Here is a 17,739-nt window from a genome sequence, read left to right on the forward strand (position 1 = left end):
CAAGGAATCTGAGTATTTTCATTTAGTTTCTAGAGTAACACAACACCTGGAGGCTTTCAGGTTTGAATTTTGAAAAATAAAAGTGCATGTTTAAAGGTTAGATTGCCATTAATACATTACACGGAATTGCTTTATTAAGTATTTATTTGGTAGAAGTGAACATGATTTCATTAATATTAACTAAAGAAGCCCTCAGGTGATAAGCATGCAAAAAGAATTTTCAGCTAAAACTGTCAACTTTGTATTCCAAATCTGAAGGCACATCTCTTTAAGGCCTTGTGGATGGTGTGGAATGCACCACTTTTAATGTGTTTCTGAAGCAGCAGCAGTACTGTACAATTTTATCAGAAGTTTCTTTGAAAGGTTGCTCTTGCTTGTGTTACACTTTTTTGGCTGTGTAACAGTGATAAACACTTGGTTCTGGGTAATAATGTGAAGTTCAGTCAGAAAAATTTATAAGTTACTTTTTACAACCTCCACACTAGGAATGTTGTAGGAGGATAACATCCTCATTGATTTTTGTTAGTTCTCATAATCCAGTACAAGGGAAACCTTCAAAGGGAGCTGTGGTTTTTTGGTCCTTAGTAGTGTCCTGTCTGACCCAGGGCTGTAGAGGTGCCTTGTTCTCAAGATGTCAGTGATATCTGTTGATCTGAAACCTCCAGAACTGCAGTTGGTGTAAACATGCAGGCAGCAAATAAAACATTTAAGGTTGGCAAGACAAAATAATACCATAGTTTGTTACCTGGCAAAGTAATCACAAAGAAGAGGTAGAAACTAGGAGAAACTGTGAGAGAAATGAGGAAATTGCATGCAGGTTCCAGGTAAAAGAGTCTTTTAATGACACTTTACAGTTGGAATAATGAACACTCATACACCAGCAGGCATTTGTGTCTTACATGCACTTGGCCTCCAGTAGCACATTCCCAAAGTCTGTGTTCTACAGGAGGAAGCAACATGCTCCTTCCTTTCTTACATTGCTGGGAAACATGTTTTGTGAATCTAAATTTTCAGTTAGGGAAAGCACTGCTTTCTCCATGAACACGTCAATAAAGGTAAGAAATGCTTTAGATAGCAGTGAATGTGAAGTTGGGATTATGAATACTATGACAAGTCTGGGTAAAGGGTCTGTGACTTTCTCCTGAAAACTCAACTTCAGTAATACTTTTTTACTAGAGCTGTAGAAACTGAAATTTCTAGTATAACTAGAAATTTCTAGTATAACTAGAAATTCTAGCACAAGTGGTTTAGAGGGTTTTAAATTTTTTTTAATGTGTTTTTTTCCTTCTTTCAGATTCTGTGTGCAAATGTGGTTTGGTGGTTGCTTTTTTTTTTCCATCTAATATAAAAATCTTAACAAAAGTCCCAGTTTTTTCCCAAACACTAAGGTGTTGGTCTTAGATAATACAATCTCACAGTGTAGTGTACAGTGTAGGCATTGAAATCACTGAAGTTAAACCTGCTATCACTTCATTAAATAAGTAGGCGATGTTTTTTTCCCCTCACATTCTGATAAATAATAAAATATAGGCAAATGAAAAGAGAGTTACTGTTATTCTCTTTTTTCCTTTTCCTTCCTGATTAAGAAGCAATGGATTTGGACACAGCTGAAGACATCATCTAGAATGGTGGGAAATTTCACTCAGGATTAGTGAGAGGTTGAATTCTGTGCATGAATAAATGTCTTCCATGCAGTTCAGTGTTCAGTAAAATATTCTGATGATGTCACATGCTGTGTTAATTTCTAGAGTTTGATTAGTATTTGGGGCAATATTTCTTTCTTAACTGCGTTCATAGTATGATGTGTTCGCTGGGATAAAATGGAAGAGCAGGAGATGTTTTATGAGAGTGAGTTAATTTCCATGAAAGACAGGTTAGATAGGTTTTTTTGCATTTTGGATGTAGGCTTAGAAAATTTAGTTAGAGTGGAACAAACTTCATATGGAAGTGAGAGACTGTGGTTTTGAGTTTTCTGGTATGGTCATGTCTATTTGCACAGCACTTCATTTCAGTGTTGAGTTCAAAAAGTGCCAAGCCATACTTGAAGTTGCATTCTCTTTCATTTACCAGGTTCCTCTAAACTCTGCTGTGTTCGGAATTTCCTGGGAGGACTATTTTTTTAAAGATGAGCTGCATTTTAGAATTAATTAAGTTGTATTTTGTAGGTATTCTTGAGAAGGCAGTTTTGCAGTAATTATTTATAATAAGCTTCTTGAAGTGCTTTGGGTTTTTTTCTTTTTATTTGCTGGTCTCTGACACCTTTGCCTTCACATACTTTCTTCTAATTGTAGAAAATGAGATACTACCTCTCTTATTTTTTTTCCTCTGCTGAGATTTGAAGGCTGGATTCATTAGGAGACAGCACAGATGCACTCTGTCAGGAATTGGCAATGCAGAAATATTCTTCATGCAGTTGGCAGACAGCAGTGTAGATAGGTAGACTCTGATTTGAAGAATATCTTCTGCTGTTCTGATAGACTTGAAATTTTGTTAGATTTGAAGTGGAGGATCTCTTTGATTAACAGAAAGTAAAAGAATAGCGCTGATCTGATCAATAGGTCTTGGTTCAAGAACAATGAAAAGGTTGGCAAAAATACTGCAGTAATTTTTTGATTCCTACTATTTCAGAGATGAAGAGACTTTGTTGTCTTAAGTTGCTATAAGCAAGTTGTTGCTGATTATTCATGCAGCAGATTTTTCTCGAAGGCACACTTTGGGAGGAAAAGGGGGCTAGACTAGGTCACTAGAGGATGAGCCATCATTTTCTAAGACTGCATGCCAGGTCAGAATAATTGGGACATGCTCTTTGCCTTTACCCTTGTTGGTCCTTGCTGGGGTTTGTTGTTGCCCAGTCAAGCAGGCAGAAGTGGAATCATACTGAGCAGTTGGGCTTTTGGGTGTCTGTGATTTGACACTTGTCATGTGAACCAAAGACTTGTGGTGTGCTGTGCAGCAAAAGTAAAGCATTAGACCTGCTGTAAAACAGGAATTGGAGGAAATCTGGATTGATGGAAATAGCTTTCCATAAAAACAGAGTACTTCAAATGCAAATATAAGCTGTTTTTTTCCTAGTTCTCTCTTCAAAGCACATGTAAAACCATTTTGAAAAATGAAACTAACTTCAATTCCAAATATGATTTTCGTGGTGTTTCTGGGAATATTTTATCTGAGTATATTTCTTTTGCAGAAGATAAAATGTTTCCTTTGTAAACAGAGCCACAAGTTAAAAAAAAAAAATCAAAAATTCATAGTGTTCAGCCACTTCCCTCACATAGGACTGTCATATGTATCTCAATCATGGACTTCCCCTAAACAGCAGAGGAAGAGATTAAAGTGTACTTTGTTCTGTGATCATCTGATTATCTTTTGCTCTTTCCTGTTCTTTATCTGCTTCTACTAAAAGTCTGGTATAGAAATACAGATCACAGCTGGGGGTTAACTTCACAGATGAAATGTAACAGCTTTGTCTAGGGGTGCATGAGAGAAAAGAGGAAATGTACAGGAACCAGAATTGGAAGTGCAGAAGAATACTCATCCTGAGCTTGGACAGCATTTCTCTTATCTGTTGTCTTGTGACCCAGGCTTTCAAAGCTTAAGAGGTCTTTTGATTTCTAAAAGATGCTTTTGATTTCTTGTACTTCAGATGACTTTATACTGTATTTTGGTAGCCCAGTGAGATTAGGAAGTAATTACTGAGAGCTGCAGATAGCAAGTGTAAGTCAAAATACAAACACTTTATTTTTACTGCTGCCTCAGGCTGAATCTTAAAGCTGTTTTGCCAACCCATGTGTCATCCTTCAAAGGAATGCTGTAAACTTCCAAAAAAGCAAGAGCTGCACGTAGTGTCACATAAAAATCAGCTTTCCTTAATTGCACTGACTCCCCTTTTCTGCTGTCTTTTTAATAGATAAAATTTAAGCCCTTTAAGCCCCTTCTTTTTTTCTTTTCTCTCATCCAGTGAAATATGTATTTGACTAAATGTTAATTGTATTCAGCATATTATTGGATAGTTACTAAAAGTCTATTGGGCATTCTGAACTATGTTAATACTATGTTATTACTTATAAATATTACTAATCTAACCTCTTAGTGCTGATGTAATTACTTTCCAAATCTGTCCTTTATTTAGAATCAGAAGTTTTTTACACTGAGCAGGAGGGAGTGTATGTTAGAGCTCTTTTCATGACTGCATAGTCTAGCAGACTTGCTAAATTGAGATCCCTTGGATGGGGATGCTGTTTTGTTTAATCCCCTAAGACACTTCACAAGGCTGTGTAGACTTGTTTCTTGAAAGAAATACAGCCAAGGAAATAAGTAAGTTGAAAGAATAAAACAATGTAAAACATAACTTACCTTTTATTTTCAGCTCTTCAGTCATCTTGCAAACTAGAACATGGGAAATACACAATGTTTTTGATTCAAGTGACACATGGTTGTTCTTTTGCAAGAATATCATGATAGCATCTTTTGATTATGCTTCTGATTTTCTAGGTCAGATAGGAAAAGAAGGAATAGCTTGTACCTTCCAAACCAAGAATACTTTTCTTATTTGTTCAACAATTTCTACAGGCTAGAGCCTGTGGAGATTGTGGTGAAATATGGTTTAATTGCTTGAGATCATAGCAGTTCAAGTATCAGAACAGGCCTTTTTGCTGCCTGAGAATATCACATCATAATTGCTGCCATAAAAACTCCTGACAGGGGGGTGTTAAGTGCTGGGAGAGGTTGCTGGGAGAGGTTGCAGTTTCTTCACCCAGGGAGTTCTGAAAACTCAGCAGTGGACCTGACCTGACTTTGAAGATGGTCTCCCTGAGCAGGAGGCTGGGCTGGATGACCTCCAGAGGTGCCTTCCAAGCTCAGCACTGGGAAACTGCTCTGGAGAGCTTGCAAGTGGCAGAAGCTTCCTGTGTGGAGAATGCTCAATGCACATCTTCTCTGTGTTTTCAGATGTTTGGCCTACTTGCTTATATCTGATTTTTCCTGTTGGTCTTCTTCTGTTCTATTATATGTATGATATCCAGGTCTTCTTCACAGCAAGGAAGGTGCATGCAAATATGAAATCATAGGGCAAAGTTTAAAGTAATTAAAATAGCCTATTTGTTTTAGCACAGAGAAAAAAAAGTTTTAAATATCAATGGTGCTTTCATTTCTGTACAGGAATTAGACTTAGCATTTGAGTGTAAATATAAAAGAAGGTGAGGGGTGGTCTCGTGTTTCTCACTGTATAAAGTTGTATCAGTGTGGGTCACTTAGCAACCCTTTCTTACCCTCCTTAGAATATTCTCTCAGAGCATGTCCTGGAAATACCTGAACCTCTGGTTAGTTGGTCCTATATAGATATGCTCTGGAGAAATAGTAAATAGCACTTCCAGCATGAAAAATGCATGGAAGTAAAAATAAATAAATCAGTAGTTCCCCTGTGCAAACAGCAGGAGTGGACATGCCAGGACCTCTGCCCTCACACAAAACAAATTTGATGGATGATTGTCTGATTTCAAACCTGCCACTCCAGTGCTGCCCAGTCATGGCCTGAGTCTTTCTTTGGAGTGATTCAAGCCATTTGCATTTTATTTGTCTGTTGTTCAGTGCCCCTGCCCAGACTCAGCAGTGGGTTTTGCCAGAAGGCCAGGTGAGGTGTGGTGGATGTTGTGAGAATGATACTCTGCAGTTGGACCCTTTCATGCTTGAGAGCTCCAGGGTAAAGATTTCCATGGCAGCCTTATTTTAATATTTTTGACAGGTGTGCCCTGAGTAAACTGATTATATGTTGTCACCAATATACTGCTTTCAGCTTGCATTACTGTTCTAACAAGACATCAGAGTATGCCAATATATGTTGCATATTTTAATAGCACTTGGAAACAGAACCAACTCAGAAGACTTGTCTAAAAATGGTGAAAGAAAGATGGACATTCTTTTCAGTATGTTCTAGGAATTTATTAGAAGCTATAAAATGCTGAAATATAAGACAGAGAAAAAGTTCAGATTGTTTTAATAATTTAATTTTAAGATAAAGGTTTCTGTGTGCTAACTTGAAGCAATAATTCTTGATGATATAAAGCAAGTGAGCTGGAAAGACTGAAGATCTGGAATTCCCTGTCCTGTTACCTGGTTGTGTGTCTCTCTGAGGATATCCTGTGGAGTGTGGAAGAAAATTCTGTGAAGAGCAGTGAAACTGATGAAGTTTGTTTTCCTACTAATCTATGCTCTACATCCTTTTTTTTACCCCTACTCCCCCCTCCTCAAAAAAACTCCAAACAAACCCCAACCCCAAAAAAAGACAATAAACCAACAAAAAACCCTAAATCTTCAGCCCAGCCCTGCTTTTATGGTACAGGAGGAGACTGAGACCATGAAGCTTGGTGGGAAGGGAGGGAGCAGGTGTTCCTGGCTGGTTTGTGTGTCTGTGCACTGACTGACTGATAGACCATGGGGGTGCACTTCTATGGCCTCTTGCTCACTGGGACACTGCATTAAGTTTCTCTTTCTGTTCCCCTCATAGCTGTTCATTTTCATGGCAACACTGTCCAGTTGGTTCCAGTGTGGTTTTAGGAGGCTCAGAGGAGAGACAGCACAATCACAATCCCTTATCTCATTAAAAGCTAGACTGAAAAATTATACCCCAGGCTACCCAAAAAAATGACCTAGTTAGGATGAGATGATGAGATGCTGAAGTTTGTGTCCTTTTACACGTTTTAGATACAAAAATTTTTTGAAGAGGAAAGGTTACTTTTCTTCTCTGATCTTAAGCTCCTTGTCCCACTTTAGGTTTCTCTTTCTGAGCTTAATTTAGATATTGTGCATGCAGTGCTGTTCTGTTTGAGGAACTCCTGTTCTCAGTGCAATTTGTAATTTGATCAAAAAGCTTTGCTGTCCTGTAGTAATAACCAAATTAAACAGTGTCATGCATTATTCTCTTCCAAGGTGCTGTAATGAAAACATTTATTTCTAATAGCTTTTTGCTCTTTTTGAATTTTCAAGCTGTGGCAAAAGCTTATTTGCTTCATATTGTCAATATACTGAAACTGTCTTCATGCAGAGTCTTCTAGATTCCAAATCCCATGGTACCTAGTACAATCAAATTTTTAGGAGTGTTTTAGATTTTTATAAGAAGTAATCTTTTTTCTGTTTTCGTTAGGATGCAAATTTATTTTGAATTTTTATAGAAGCTTTATTGTATTTCAGTGTCACAAACTGGATTTATTCCCTAAGAACAGATCATAAAGATATGTGCTAATACAGAACACAAGTGCAGATTTTTAGGATGTTTGCTCTTCGTGCAGTGAGAACAACACTCATGCTTGAATAAGGAAAGAGCAAAATGCCTTTTGTTTGGGAATTCCCGTGCTTCCTGATTCTTGGAACAACTTCGTGGGTAAACTCACTTTTGCTTCCAGTTTCTAGGTTTCTGTACTGATACTAGTGTTAGTTAAGCACCAACAAATTGTTCTGACCTTCACTGCAGTATTTACAGCTTGAAGTATCAGCTGGGGCTCAGCCTCAGTTGCTTGAATTCCTCTTGTATTGAACAAGAGTAGTGACCAGACTGGAGCAAGCAGTGTCACAGTGTCACCCATCTGATGGCCACAACCATGTCCATTCAAGTGTGAATATTGGCATATGCTGGCTGCAGGGGAGATGGCTGAAAGCAGCAGTGGACAGAACCAACCTTGGTGACTGTGCTTTTTTTATGTGCTTATCTGTTCTGAAAAGTGTTTGTCCAAGGTTTAACAGCTTTAAAAGACATCTAAAACTCATATAGTTTTATTGTGATGATCTTTAGCCACAGATAAGAAACTGGAGTGTAAGAACTAGCTGATGATTAATTGGGCATGGTGACCGTGGTCACAAGGGTTTTCAGGTGAAGAGAGAGATGAGAATGTTGATTCCATGATCAGAAGGCTTGATTTATTATTTTATGATATATATACTACATTATAACTATACTAAAAGGAATAGAGAGAAGCTAGCTAAGCTAAGAATAGAAAAGAACAACAAAGGAGCTCTCTCCGACTCCGTCCCAGAGAGAGCTCAGTTCTTGATTGGCCATTAATTATACACATCCAACATGGGCCAATCACAGGGGCACCTGTTGCATTCCACAGCAGCAGATAAACATTGTTTACATTCTTTTTCTGGGGCCTCAGCTTCCCAGAAGGGAAAATCCTAAAGAAAGGATTTTAATGAAAAGATGTCTGCGACAGGGCATTAAGATTTAGCTTACTGAACAAGAACCAGAGTCTTCAGCTGGATGGCACCTTGCCATGCCTTTAAGAATCAGAGGCCCCCAGCACACCTGGCCCATCTTGGATGCCCTGGCTAGGCTCCTCTCCTTGCTCTCTGGAAGGATGTTAACTTCATTGCCATAAGTGAAGAGTAGAAGCAGAGTACCTACTGAGGTGTGACTTCAAATTGCTTCTTGTTGGCAGCTTGAAACATGATTGTGGGGGAATAATCCAAGTGCTGCTGTTAAAGGTTCCTGCAAAGGAAGAGAAGCCATTGCAGCTGACACCCTGTAGTGGCAATGGAAGTCATAACAGAATGCTGTTTCCAAAAGGGTGGTAGCTGAAATGTTTGTATTTTCTGTGCTTGTGTTCACTGTTCCCTCATGCAGGTGTAGGAGCATGTAACTAATATGCATGAAGGCAAAACTCTGTGCAGATAGACAGACAGACCTCACTTCTCCCCATCCCCTTGTTAAATACAGCTTGTTCATTGTAATAAGGTTGTGGTGGTCTAGCAGGCTCAATGCTCTGTTTTATTTTGTGATAGTACTTCATGAATGGCTTCCCAGTTTTGCTGCACAAGAAAATGCTGGCATTCAGATTATTGTGGAAGAGAATTCCTCACCAGTCTGGCTGCTCTATTGCTGAGCTTGTTTAGCTTTTCTGGTGTGACATACTTCTTCATAAAATAAATACAAAACCCAAGGCAGACAAATCTGTTAAGCATGTCCCATAGTATGTTTTATTTGTCAGTGTGCTTTCTGCTTCTTTTCTGTGACAAGATATCCAAGATGTCAGTTCCAAAAGTGGAGTCCTGTGGCAACCTGTGCACTTTATCCTGGTGTGAAATCTCTCTTGACAGCTGACAGTCCAGCCTGGAGCAGTATTGGATCTCAGTGAAACTCTCATCTGCTGCTAATTTGGCATTCAGTGCTGTCTGTGTTAAGTCTTGAATATTCTCCTGTCATCCCTGCCTGCCTCTTTGTGACTAATTTTCCATTTCCTTGAAGAAATCTTGCTTTTGGAAGACTTCATATGTCCAATCATCTTTAGCTTCTTTTTGTTCAGAAGAAACTTAATGGGGAAGCAGACATACAGTAGTTGTGGACTGTGATTTGGAAGTTTGGGAACTTTGTGCTCGCTTGACTTGACAATTCTCCTTTCAGCATCTCTTTTAGTGCCTCTTTTTCTGTATTTCTTTTGTGGGTTAGAAGCAGGTCATGCCTTGTTTCTTCTGTCATTTTAAGGAAAGTAATGTTCCCTGTGTTGTTCTACAAATCAACATGCTTGAAATTGGTCTTTGACTTCAAGAATTGCCAGAATAGTGGAAGTCTTGAATATGATTTAAAAAAAAATACACAGCTGCAGAGGGGAAAGAGGTATTAATACCTATAAATCAAGGAACTGAAACATTTACAGATTCCTACACTGCAAGTGCCAAATGAAGCTTTTCCAATCACACATAGGAAGCAAGTCCCTAGGTAGCTAAGTTTCAGCAGTCTGAATACTTAAGGAATTGCACTTTTTTTCCATTTCTTGCTAATCTTTTCTCTTAAAACCACAGAAAAGTGTCAGGTCCTAAGCTCTGCATTTCCCCATGTCCAGCCACTGATGTACAGCAGCAGCACATTTGCCTTGGGCAGTCTTTGAATCTTGACAACTTTTGTAAGCTGCTGTCCTTCCTCATTCATGGCACTTCTGTGAACCTCCTTATCTGAATCATGTTCTCAACATCAATCTCATTTCTTTTGTGCTGGTTACAATCTTGAGTTGCCTCTTCAGTGTCATTATTACCTGCTGGGTTTTTATGCTTGCTGGTGAAACTCTAGCTAAGGTCTGAAATAATCTGAATGTCCTCATCAATGAGAAGTGTGACTCACTTTCAGTTCAGCACAGACTTTTTGGTTCTTTCACATATTGTTCTGTCAAGACACAGGTCTCTGCAGTCTTTGAAGAGCAGACAAGGAATAGACTAGCATTAATTCAAATTATGGATCAGAATTTATAGTAGCTTTTCAGTTCATAGAACCTGTTGGGTTTTTTCTTTCTTTCTTTTTTCTTCTTTTTTTTATTTGTTGTGTGTTTGTGTTGTTTTGTTCGTTTAGAATAAGACACAATGACTGGGTCTATGTGCCAAGTTATGAGAATGGGTTCCTTGGGCTCTCTCTGAGTTTGATGGAGATCAGAGAGGATTTCCTCTGGCCAAGGGGGCAGTGAAGGGGGCATTTCACATTTTTACAACACCAGCTGAGCAAGGGTAGAGGTGCTGAGAGAATTCTTCACTCAACACCTCTGTCCTTGCTCAGCTGGTGTTGTAAAAACATGAAGTGGTCTCAGCATTGAGTCACAATGATTTTGTCTTTTGTTTCTGTAAATAATGGCATCAGAAATCAAACAAAATTCTGTACCCATTTAGTTTGCATGGAGAATTCTGTACCAAAATTCCAGATGCAGAAATTACCTACAAGTAAATACGTTTCATTACAAATGTGTGGTTTTGGGCTTAGCGAGGGAAGGTAAGATACCACAAAAACTGTGTACAAGAGGGTTTGTGTATTTGGAATATGAGGCATTTGACTCCCTTTGTGGCATTTGTGGACATACTTTGAGAAGTGAACTGAGCCTCATTTCTTCATTCTGCTTCCTTAAACTGTACTTTCTCCTGGATATGCTGAGCCTTTCTAAGAGCACTTACACTTGCTTGACTGCGAGATTAGCTAGGAAATTACTGAAAACACATTTTAAAACTTAAAATATTAAGGGATATCATTCCTGTGTTGCTCTGCTGATGCTTTGCATGCTGACCTAGAACATGATTGTCCAAGATAATAGGTACTGTAATTTACTCCTCAGCTGGATTCATTATTTTCTCAGCTACCTGTCAGTTGTGCTTAGCCCTGGTAAATTAATCAAATGGCCATGTTACATAGGCCCTTCTCTGCTGTCAGTTAGACTTTGCTCAGCTGCTCTCTTCAGGTGAAGATGTGCTAGGAAAAGATTGGACAGTATCTAATGTGTAAAGCTGTTTTGTGGTGTTGTGAAACAGACTTAAAGCAGCATGTCTTACACTATCCTATTGCAAAGGGATGGACAGGAAAAGTGGGCAGGGGAGCTGGGCAGGCTCTGGTACCCTGTGTAGGACACTGGTGGTTGTGTGCCTTTGCAGTAGCATTTGAGCAGGATCACGTGCAGTAAGTACTGTACCAGAACACCTTCCTCAACACACCTCTTGCTGCCCCTAATGGTTGGACTTCAACATTAAGCAATACTTTTCAGAGTGAGAGAGTGGAAGATATGAAAGAATCCCTTATGTATTCCCAGAGTGATGGCCATAATTAACACTTCATTTTCAGGAGCAGGTTTTAATTCTTTGCTTTCTAGAGCCTTTGACTACATAGACTGTTTTACAGATTTGCTATGGTAAATATACTCAGGCAGTAATGTATGTTCACATGATGTGTGGACACAGATCTGTTCTGGATGCTTTCTGATTTCATGCAATCTCTCAGATGCTCTGTTTGTTTTATTTAAATGGTGAAAGAGGTCCTCTTTTCTCAGTTTTTGTCACTTTTGATTCACAGAAACTATCTTAAAGCATGGACCCCAGTAAGAAGTCAGAACCTCCTTTATCTGTAGAAATGGTGCAGCAGAGGGCCAATCCTGACCGCAGTCCATCAGCATCCATCTATGTTCCAGAGCAAGGTGGCTACAAGGAGAAATTTGTGAATGCCGTGGAAGATAAGTACAAATGTGAAAAATGTCACCTCATCTTATGCAATCCTAAACAGACTGAATGTGGACACAGGTTCTGTGAAACCTGCATAAATGCCTTGCTGAGGTACGTTCTTGGTTCTGGTAGAGCATGTTGATACCTTTAGATGTTGTGAACTTCTGACATTACTGTGAACACCATTGCAGCTTTAGGAATATGTTGAGCCTTCCACTGTTTCTTGCTTGAGTATTTGTTATCTGTGTGCTGGTGCAAACATTTTTGCTCTACTCTGGGTCAGGATAAGACAACTGGGTTTTCCATTGGTATTGGTGGAGTAGTTGTTAAGGTGGTGTAATCCTGTGTAGAAATGTGTTAGGTAAGAATTTCGTTCCCTGTGGAGCCCAAGTGGAGTAGCTTTTTCACAAGACTTCTAACTTAGGTAATCTGCTGTCAAATACACACAGTAAATTGTCTGTGTGAGGAAGTGAGCTTGCACACATTCCTTGGGGTGGTGCTACCTAACCTTGGTTTGGACCCAGCCTCAGAATGGGTGATGGGACCCTTGAGTAAATGTACCTGCTTGTGGAGCAGTTTCCCTGTAGCCCTTGCAGCTGTTTGTTATGGGACTTGCATGTCCTGTGGATTGCAGGAGGGTCAGAAAGGCTGGCATTTATTAGTGAGGTGTTTGGGCCAGACTGCAAAGAGGTGAGTGAATGATAGAGATGTTATCTGAATGCTGAGAGATGCAATCTTTCCCAGTGTAGATAAAAGTACAATCATTCAGGGAGTATCTAGGTTTTCAGTGCCTGTACAACAGTAGATTTCTTTGCCTCTCAACTTTGGTGCATTACTGCTGGTTGTATTCAGTAATGTGATTTCAAAACTTTGTGTAATGTTTGTGGACCATTCAGCACACTTCAGTCTCCTGGGGTACATAAGCACCAAATGTGTTCATTTACTACTGGAAAAGCAGAAATACAGAAGATACCTGGCTTGATGAATGTTGCCTACTGGCATACTATCAGAGAGAGCTTTGGAAGCCTTGGTGATCTGTTCCCTTTTTGTGACCATTCTGACTCTAGATGCTGGTTTATATGTCACTTGGAAATACTATAATCTGATATCTAATATTTAGATATCTAAGTCAAGGCTACATGCAGCATGACAAAAGAGTATGGAAGTTATTACAATACTCAATCTCCTGATAAAGAGTAATCTCTGTACTGGGCAAACACGAGGGTCCATAGCTCACTAATGCACTCCTGCAGGTTTTGTGCCTACAGCATTTCAAATGTAAAACAACAACAAAAAACCCCACCAACTTTTCTTTGATACACAGTGTGAAGTGAGGTGTGGTATTTAAGAAATGCAGTTATTTCTTATTCAGTATGTGTTTTTGGAATACTCTTACAAGGTTAATAACAGTGCAAAAAACCAAATACCTGCCATGCTGGGATGTGAGCAGGTTGGCAGAGCAGATCCTTGACAATCTAAGCAGTAACAATTCTGGCATTGCTAGAGTCTGGGCAATTTTCCTTCCCTGCTGTGACACATGCACATGTGCTTATTACAGTGTAGCTAGAATATGTGTAATTTTATCTTGCTGACTTTCCAGCCAGTCTGTTACTGAAAAGGACACATGCTTTTAAGGCCATTGAGTTATTTCACTTTAAGTGCTTGTTATAAACAAATCCTTCATTAAAATAAAATTTACATCCCCCCCTTTTTTTTTTAATAAAAAGTATGCCATAAAATTGAGAGTAAAATGGGTTTATGTTGGTCCTGTATTTGGCACAACATTTTTTCATTCAGTGTTGATACACTGCTGCATACACAAACACAGTAATTGTATGCTAGCAACTTCTGTTCCAGGGTTGTTTGAGGACAAGGAATTGAGAGTTAGTGGAAATAAAGCAGTAAAGATGTCTGCTCAGTATGCAAGAGTAGTTTGAAAAAGCAAGTAGGATGCTTGAGTGAATTCAGTAAGAGCAAGGAAAGCATGCATGACATTGTATTAAACACTATATGCCCTGATGTAGTTTAGATTACTTTTTTTCCCCTGACTTATGAAAGGCATTACAGGTATTGAAGCTTCGAGGTACTTCAGATGCCCAGAAATGTGATGAGACACAAAATGGTTGCTTTGAAGAGCAGAAGCCAGCGAGATGATTTGAAATAACCATACAGAATATATAACATAATTGAACTTTTTCAGCCTTTTACATTGATTTGCACTGCTGCTAGCAGCCACAGCCTGTCAGTGAGTTGCTTCATGGAAGAATTCACGCAGCTTTTACCTGGTGCTTTTCATCTCGGTGCTTTACAAGGGAGATAATTTTGGCTGTTCCCATTTAATGTGGGGAAAAGGAGCTAAAAAGGAACAGAATCACTAGGTTGGAAGAGGCCTTCAAGATCATTGAGTCCAGCCCAGCCCTAACACTTCAGCTAAAACATGGCACTGAGTGACACATCCAGTCTTTTCTTAAACACATCCAAGGATGGTGACTCCACCTCGAAGGAATCAGCCAGCTCTGGTGGAAGGTGTTCCTCTCCATGGCAGGGCAGTGGAGCCAGATGAGCTTTGCTCTCTTCCACCCCAATCCATTCTGTGATCCTAAGGGGTTTACACTACAACACTTGGCAGGTCAGAGCCAGAAACAGCTGTAGAAACTCAGGTTTTCTGCACTCCAGTTTCTCGTCACAGCCTGCCCTGCTCCTGATTCTGCCTGTTGTCCAAAAGGTCACAAGTTTAATAATTAGTTTACTAAGACAGCTACAAGGCAGTATTTCAGATAGGGGAGGCAGCAAGCATCTGTAACAGTTGCGAAAACCAGAACAGACTTGAAGGACATGGACATAAATACTTTTTTACCCTAAAAGGATGCATAACTGACTGTCAGAAAAAGTAAATTTTCATTAGGTATTGTTTGAAAAACAATAATTAAAGAGACAATATGCCTTTTTTCACAGATTGAGAAATGACAACAATTTTGGATCAGGTGCAGACTGAAAAAAGAAATTAATTTTGCCAGCTTGAAAACCACTTTGCAGTTGTCTGGAGACATTGTGGTGATTTTACTTCTTTGGGAATGCCAGATACTTTCCACTGAAAACTCAAATGTTCGAGTTTATTGAAATAATGTTGTATTTTCTCCTTATAATGAACTATATCCACTTTTAATGGTTTTAGAATATGTTGAATAATCAAAATGAAGTGCCTCATAAATGGAAATTTTTGTACTAGAAAAATTCAGATGAGCTAAAATAGTGTTTTTCTTTTCTCTTCAGATCTTCTAGTCCAAAATGTACAGCGTGTCAAGAAAGCATAGTAAAAGATAAGGTATTGTTAAAATAATTTTTTATTCAAGAGTATTGAACTGTGTGGCATCCACAATTTGTGTTACTGTTATGTGGTAATTATTTCATAAACCTAATAAGCTGCCTAGAAAGGTAGGTTTGTCATAAAACCTAAGCCATGCATTTTATGGAGGTAGGTGTCTCATTTTTCCTGTCAACCTCATGGTAGAAAACACATCAGCTTCATCCCAAAAAGTCCAGACAGGTGTCATATCTTGTATTCATAGCTGGGAGCTGCAGCAACACATTGCACTTGTCCTCCCATCAATCAAGAGGATGATAAGAAATATTCCTTCTCCTGTAGATGCAGGGATGAGACAGGTCTAGGTGAACACTGATTTGGCTCTAGACCAGTGGCTGCTGTTTCACTCCTCTCTTTTTATAGTGTGGTGTTCAGTGAATCCCACTGGAATTAGGACAGTGGGGAGTTACAGTAATGGTAATGGATCAGATTCTTTTTTATAGGTGTAAGTTATTTCAGTGATACCCTCTACATGATTTTTCACATCAAAACTTTTTGCTGCCTTTGAAACGTTGAAGGTAGAAAAATTTCTTGGCTTAGTACATGGTTTATGTGGTTGAACAGTATTGCTAAAATGTTCAGTAAATGATTTGTGCTAGTACTCTTTCTTGCCTAAATGAATGCTTGTCTGTAACCATTTTGAAGAAAAGGTTGATGGGTATATTAATATCTCTTTGTTTTAATCTAAAACAGTTCACTGAACAGTGCTCAGTGTAATTTAGTTTTAACATGGATGGACTCTCCAGGAGCTCAGACTCGTGATGCCTAATTTATTTGTTCTTTTAACTCTGACTTTCTGGCTCTCAATATACATATATATGTACAGTTGTTATGTAACTTCAAGTATCTTTAAAACAGGACAAGAAGGCCAATATATACTAAATACTTGTTAGACTCTGAAAATCAGTGTTTTCCATGAAACTGTACACCTCTCTTCCCACAGAATGCTCAAGTCCTAAATCACAGAAATGCTTTTAGATAGTCTTTGAAAAACTTCAAAGGTTGTCTTCTTACCTTATCTTCAGTCAGCAAAACTCTGCATACTGACCCTGTGAATTACTTTGCAAGAGATACTGCAGCATAGCCAATTGATTATTTAAATGAGACTTGTTGATTCATTAAACTTCCCACACGCTTCTGAAAAGTAAATAGAAATCAGTGACCTGTGTCAGATGGGATCAGATGAGAGTGATTGCAGTGTTCCCTTCTTCACTGATACTGGGGATAGGTTCACAGTCACTGTGAGCAGGTGGATTATAATTCTTGGTTAAGTGTTAGCATGCAGAACCATTCCATAATTACAGGAGTGCTGCAGTGTGGACATTATCGCAGGAGTCTGTTTATCAGAAAAGCAGTCATAGGTTGGGCTTGGCTCTTGAGGTATTTCTTAATGGCTATTATAGCAGTTGAAAAACAATTAGAAGGTTATCTCTGGTTTTGGATTTTCTTCTCTCTCTCTAGTTCCTGCCTGTTGCAGTTTGGCTCCTTGAGAGTTCAGTTGTGTTGTCTCTTGTAGAGTAAAACTCAAGCCCCAGCTCTCTATTTGTAACTTCTTCCAGTTTCATTGTGGACAAAACCACTGAAAGTGCTTATAAGCATTAAAATGGACAGATAGTTAGAGCCTGCTTATCTGTGAAATAAAAAACCTCCTTCCCTCCAAAACCTTAGAAAATATCTGTAATTTTACCACTGAAATGCAGGTAGGTATTCCAGCCATCCAGTCTGGTAATTTTGGGACCACCATCCATTAAATGCTTCCTCTCCAAACTACTGTGCTTTGAGTCTCTTTTGTTCTGTGGTGTTGTGCCTAATACAGCAGCTCCCCAAACAATGGAGAGAGTTCTGGCTTGTGCAGGGCTAATATTGGCAAGAAAAAGCAAATTTGGTCCTTTCTTTACCTTTCCCTTTATTGTATTTACAGTACAGCTGAAAGGGTAGTAGAGTATCTGTCCAAATACTCTTTTTCATTGTGCTGCTTCACATTGGAGGAACCTCAGTGTTGTGCACATTCTAGAAGAATTGAATAGCAGTATTTTATTTCTGGCACATAAAGCTAGAACTGAATGACACTGCTGTAGCTGAATTGCATGGCTTCTACTTTATTTGAACTTGCATATCCTTGAGTGGTTTTCAGTTTCTAAAATAAAGTTATTTTTGATTTTTCAGGTATTTAAAGATAATTGTTGCAGGAGAGAACTACTTGCCCTTCAGATATACTGCAGAAATGAAAACAAGGGCTGTAAGGAACAGCTATCTTTGGGTCAATTACTGGTAGGTTAATCTAACAGTTATAAGCTTTCTTTTGAGTTAAAGACTGATGAAAAAATTCTTACAAATTAAAATCGCAGCCCGTTTTTTAACTTATTTTCACTGGTAGTAAATATGATTTAGAAATGTTATAATAGATTTAAATTGTTTTAAAA

General features: G+C 38.8%; 1 protein-coding gene across 4 annotated transcripts in view; it reads left to right on the forward strand.

Annotated features, from left to right (window-relative positions):
- TRAF3 (TNF receptor associated factor 3) overlaps positions 1–17,739 on the forward strand; it is a 70,218-nt gene that overhangs the window by 24,117 nt on the left and 28,362 nt on the right. For all 4 annotated transcript variants that reach the window (XM_059473685.1, XM_059473686.1, XM_059473688.1 and 1 more), the window contains 3 exons: positions 11,807–12,063; positions 15,226–15,277; positions 17,483–17,587. In XM_059473685.1, the coding sequence (XP_059329668.1) occupies positions 11,822–12,063; positions 15,226–15,277; positions 17,483–17,587 (399 nt within the window). In that variant the 5' untranslated portion in view covers positions 11,807–11,821. The remainder of the gene's footprint in view (positions 1–11,806; positions 12,064–15,225; positions 15,278–17,482; positions 17,588–17,739) is intronic.

Source organism: Ammospiza nelsoni, chromosome 6, assembly GCF_027579445.1.
Source record: "Ammospiza nelsoni isolate bAmmNel1 chromosome 6, bAmmNel1.pri, whole genome shotgun sequence".
NCBI classification, from domain to species: Eukaryota; Metazoa; Chordata; class Aves; order Passeriformes; family Passerellidae; genus Ammospiza; species Ammospiza nelsoni.